Below are 6000 nucleotides of genomic sequence, written 5' to 3'. Positions count from 1 at the left end.
AGGAGTGGAGAGCAAAAACTCTAATTTTTAATATTCATATAATGATATTGATAATAACAATGATAATAATTATGATATTATTAATGATTGGAAACTAGTACGGCACAGGTAAATGCATGGGTATGCTTAATTGTAGCTGCTCTTTATTCCTAATTACTTTTTCATTTGTCATTCATTTCATTCGTCTGTATCAAGGTTGAAGGTCAATTGTAGGCGAAGGTCAATTGAACCATTGTTGTCATCACATCATGGTTACCAGGGAATTACAGAGGTGTTGATGCACAGCAATCCAAGTAGATCTATCCGTGGCGGCGAAGTTTTTTCACATCTTTTTTTAGTTCATGAGTAAATAGCTCCAAAATGTCTGTAACTATTAACACAATTTCCATAGGACATTTTCACAGCATGTAGTTTTAAACAGCATTGCTGTACGATTTTTGCTATTTTGATTCTATTGTTATAATGTTGATACACGTACAATGCTCGGTGGATTTTGTGGCGATGCACTGCACGTGCTTGGAGTTCTCTGCGTTGAATCTGCATCTGAGTTCGTACTCGATGACGGCATAGTGACAATTGCAGTCGTTACCGTTGTCATATTGTTCGATTTATTGTTATCATTTATCGGGTTAGCATTGAGACTAGAACGTGATGTTCTGTTCATTGTAGGCATTCTTATTTGAATGTCATTTAATTCCTCCTGCCCTGAGTCCGGAGAAGTCCGTGTTGGCTAAAAAGAAGAAAAAAATCATAATGAGCGTTGTGATTTTGATTATGACTCGGCGTCAAAACTCTTGTTTAACAAATTTGAATATTTCCAATCGTACATTTATAGATATCAGAGTTTTATCTATACTCAGGATTCAGACAGTTGCACCGTAGGCGCGTGCAACCATTGCGAAAATCTTGTGCCTTTTTTCATTTTTTTTCAAGCCCAAAGTAGAAAAGGGTACTTTTTTACAAGACGAAGTAGATAATCTTAAACAAAAGGTACATAATTCTTAAATAAGATTTTGTCTTTGTTTCCTAGAAACTATATCTCAATGCAGTTAAAATCCTAGAAAGCACTTTGCGTCAAAAAAAAACTTTAATTGCCTGGAATTTGCAGCAAAAAGCAGATTTTGAAAATTTCAGAATGCCCTTTTTAAATTCAAAACGCCCTTTTTATAAGTTGTGCTACCCTCGACAGTGGTCCCTGGATCCGCCCCTGAGACTTATCTATTGATTCTTTAGAATCACTATTATAAGATACATAATTATTTATAGAGATTTTCTTTCAAAGGTCATACAGACTGGAGTGGAGGAGAAGATCCTGATTGAAAATAACTTGAAAAAAGTCGTTAAATCAAGGTTGTAACTAAAAGACAGTAAAGCAGTAATTTATCATTAAATGACTTAAGTAGTCATGAAGGAAATTAAGGATGAAGATACAATCAAAAATTCAATCACACTCAGCAAATCGTTTAAACATTTTTCATCAATGATAGTAACAAATTTTTATGCCCATGTTCACATATTTGAGAAAACAAATTCATTCATTCATTCATTCATTCAATGATGGAAATTTATCAAGATATGTTGCATCATAGGCCTATTAATACAGGATATCGACAAATTTAAGTTCTGGAATTACTCGTTTGATGGCGCTAGTCAGAACCGGAAATTGGAACCTAGATCCGCCATGTTCTAGTTCATTTGCAATAAAAATCTCTCGCTTCAAGTTTTTAGTTAACGATATTTTACTTACTATACATCGTCACGCGTAATCCTTAAGTGTGATATCCTGACAATGTGTTGAATAAAGACTGGTGCCGGGTGTCATCACTTTGTTGTTGAGTTCAAGACTCTAAGGTGAATTTATTGCAGGCTACACTGATAAATATGAAATAATATTATGAAATAAAATTGAAATAATATTATGAAATAAAATTTATTTTATAAGGTCTACGCTCGTAGATTCATAATAGAAATATGAAAAGTACTAGGACTCGAACCAACAATCGAAATTGGGCTGTCAAGTGCTGCCACCATGTGATACCTGGCAACCAGTCTTTACATCGTCAGAAAACTTGAAGCGAGAGATTTTCATTGCAAATGAACTAAAACATGGCGGATTTAGGTTCCAATTTCCGGTTCTGACTAGCGCCATCAAACGAGTTATTCAAGAACTTGAATTCGTCGATATCCCATATTGCATCTTGGAGCGGATCATTTTTTCAAACTTTTCATCATCAAAATTTGAAATCAGGGAAACCAAAAACAAAGGGTCAAAAATTCCAGTATGTCAAAACATTCATCATGCAAAATACAAGCAAACCAGGAATTTGTCTGAACTGTGAAATAGTGAAGGTGAAAATTAACAAAGATATAATGAAAGTTTCATCGAAGTAATTCTTGTAACAACAAATAGTGAAAATACACAGCCAACGGGTGTTTCAGTTCATTTCCATAATTTTGTGTATGAGGCCTACTTTCATCATGCTTTCCTCTTATGCTATCGATTACTTTGAACAAATCTTTCTTCAAATGTGATTTTCAACACAGAAGCCACATTAGACAACAAATGGCAACGGGGAGAACCAAAATGGCTACCAGTAAGCCTCAGTCACATTCACTTACAAGTTCCTGGCTAAATAGTAAAAATAGGGCACATCAACATGGGTGAGCATACATACCAAAAAGTAAGATCAAATCAAACAGGATCAAAAACCTCCACTTCAAACTGTGAAAATGTACATGCAGAGATGTCGTTTGTACCAAAAGTGAATAAAAATTGTCAGTAACAGTTGAGGTAGCTCATAAAATCCATGGGCGGCCATTCCATTTCAAAGTGACTTGTTTTGTCTTGAGAAAATGTTGAAATGTCATATCATCATCAATTGATTCAAAGCTAGTATTTGTCATACTCTGTCAGCTTTGTGAAAGAGGAGAGCATTATGCTGAATGGAATAATTATTTCCATGTGAAGGATAACGATAAACATGTATACAAAACGATTCCATCATTCTGCAAATTAGAATAAAGTTAAAGATGACGAGCATTGATTTCTATCCATCGAAAATTTAGGGGAAAGTGATAAGCTTACTCATTGTTGGCAGATCTATTCAAATGGTGGCCTACAATTTCTCATGTAATATTTGATTTACCAACTTATAAACCAACTTATCATTTTTCAAAACGATTACCAATAGTATTATCTGCAAAGATATGCTGTGTTTGTGCATGTGAAAGGATTAGTACACCTGTATAGATTTTTTTTCTCCATGTCTTACAATATCATCTGTTCCAACTAAATAATTATCATATCCGAGATTTTGTTCTTGTGAATTGTAGGCTAAATCATAGAAACAAGAATATATGTTCTATGTTTGAAATTACATAAAAGAACAGTTTGCGATTGAGGCATAAAATGGGTTCTTTTCTTATTCGATTTGGATATACACTTGCAGTTTTATGTAAGCCATGAATTACAAATGTATATCCGCAATACATCAATCTTTTAAGCCGAGACATTGAATACTGGACTGAAATCTATCAGTGGCATTGTCATCAAGACCAAATTCTTTAGTTCTTGGTTAAATTCGACCCAAGAGTTTTGAATAGGTCCCTTTCCAGAGTTTCAATCCTTGAGTCAAATCTTAACTCAGAACTGTGGAAGTGGCTCCTGGTTTCACTTTGACATATGAACGATGCTGATTTGACGATACACTTCAACATTTTATCGAAGTAGAGATAAAGAAATGAATCCAGTCATTTGGCAGGAATGGCCACCCATTAATATCGTAAGGTTCTTTTTTATCGAGAGCAATGAGGCTTTAATACGTAATGCATCTATAGCTTGATATACTAATCTTAAACCAAAAGTATGCATTTCGCAAAATTATTGAATATTGCATAAGGCAAAAAAAGCAGATATATTACAGTCAAACTCGCTTATCCAGATTTTGATCTAATCGAGCAAAAGTCAGTGTACTGCCATTTGATGTCCAGTACGACGCCAAGTGAACAACATACGTAGCGTCTATGCATTAACTCTCTAGTATTAATCGTATTTAAAATATGAAGTCTAATTCGGATCTATTTCAAACCTGATTATATCAGTTCTAAATTATGCGGATTAAGCGGGCTCTACTGTATCAAAAAAAAAGAACTCAACTGTGTGTCTTTAGTTAACTTAAATACAGTATATAATACAATGAGACACTTTCACATTAACAGCACAAAGAGCTATACGCACTGGCACTCAGTAAGTTCCCCCCCCCCCCCGCCGAAAGAAATACACCTCACTATGAAGAACCTTGGTGTATTTGATTTTATGGGCTCGACATAATCATACTCATACTCATCTTACAATTCATCAATGATGAGCATTATTCATCATCGATGCGCTCATTGATTATCAATCGATAGAAGTAACACTTGTTGAAAGGAAAGGTTTTTTTTTCCAAGAAAAAAGGAAGTGTCATGAATTTGTACAGTACGTATGCTCTCGATATAAGATACGCAAATCACAAAATAGAAGCTGGGATAATTACTTTTGTATTAAACTTTACCAGGTATTTTCGATTTGATGAACGCCTGGCGCAACATCCAGTTTTCCTCTGCTCCAAGGACTGTATGGATGGAGAAGGAGTCAACGGTGGAGTGTTTGATGGTTTACTAGGTGCTCCATTGAAAGCGGAATCCATCTCTAAAAAGTCTCGATCCTGAAATGATAACAGCGGCAAGTTTATGTCATATCATCTGTTCAGATTAGCTGACGATCAATAAAATAATATCTACTACTCCAACATTTCCAGAACGCAAAGAGGCCAAAATAAAGAGGCCATACTAACCAAAATAACCGATGATAGTATTGCGCTCGAAGATTGTAATTTCTTCGAAGTAGAAAATTCATGATTCAACGAAGACATTGGGCTACGAAAACCTCAAGCAAAAAACCAGAACAGTCAGGAAAGTGTTAATTCACTTCAGGCACTGTGCTTCCTCTTGGCCTTGGAAAATTTCATGTGACCTTCCTTAAAATTGTACGCTTAATGTGTCAGTGATAGTTTTTTTAACAGTTCAATGAATATTTGAGTTTCACATATACCTGGTACATCATTCCTAGGAATAATAATAGTAACTATAATTCATTATTCAAAAGTGCTTTACTCTTCTCAAAGCGCAAAGCTTGTTAGAAAATATTTTCTAAAAAGTGATTAATCATTTAAATGTCTTTAGAGCACATCTAAGATGACACTGATGGTCAGGTTTGTACATGATTTGGCAAATCATTTCATTAACGAGGTGCTGAAACAGAAAAAGATCATAAACCATAGAATTATGTTTGATAAAGTGAATTTTCTAGACTATTGCCTTGTAACCCTAGCCATTTTTTCAAAGTATAAAATTTCAAAGTTTCAAAATTCAGTGAAGACTAGCTCAGGTCACATAAAATCCGATCTGATCATCGGATCTAAAGCCGGGCTCAGATTGACCGTACAACGCAACTCATCTGGTGGCCGACTGGTTTTCCAGCGATAACTGCAAGCCATCAACACGATTTGTATTGCCGATTCTAGTCGATCAGTGTGCGACCATTGTTTACGATAAGCAACTGTGTTGCTGGGATTGAACACGTTCTACTTCTACAATGCAACAGAATTGGTTGACCATCCATCGTAGTCAATGTGCACATTTCTACAACGGGCTGCCAACCCCATCATCTATTTTAGCCAATCACAGTAGTAAAAGATAAATCAGCAAGGCTGCCATGAGGAATGACGAATTTAATTTGAACTTATAATTGGACTTTTCTTGGAATAAATGCCTTATTTCAGGCGTATTTGGGTATTTCCACATTGAAAATTTGAAAAAGTCAACTTCCATGTTTATTATTCCAAGCAATAATGGGCACATAATACATGAAAATATCAATGGAATAGAGACATATGGTAATTTTGTGAAAAAAATTGTGTATCCTGCATCCTGGAATGGCGCCATAGAATGGATCAAATG

The 6000-nt window shown here is 35.1% G+C and overlaps 1 protein-coding gene across 1 annotated transcript in view; it reads right to left on the bottom strand.

The window, feature by feature from the left end:
- Positions 1 to 6000, bottom strand: part of LOC141901875 (potassium voltage-gated channel protein Shal-like) — an 80262-nt gene continuing 74262 nt past the window's right edge. Inside the window, exons 6-7 of the mRNA XM_074789414.1 lie at positions 4536 to 4706; positions 1 to 730 (exon numbers count right to left, since the gene is read on the bottom strand). Of these exons, the coding sequence (XP_074645515.1) occupies positions 458 to 730; positions 4536 to 4706 (444 nt within the window). The 3' untranslated portion in view covers positions 1 to 457. The remainder of the gene's footprint in view (positions 731 to 4535; positions 4707 to 6000) is intronic.

Source organism: Tubulanus polymorphus, chromosome 3 (assembly GCF_964204645.1).
Source record: "Tubulanus polymorphus chromosome 3, tnTubPoly1.2, whole genome shotgun sequence".
NCBI lineage: Eukaryota > Metazoa > Nemertea > Palaeonemertea > Tubulaniformes > Tubulanidae > Tubulanus > Tubulanus polymorphus.
This window is presented reverse-complemented; position numbering and strand designations above follow the sequence as displayed.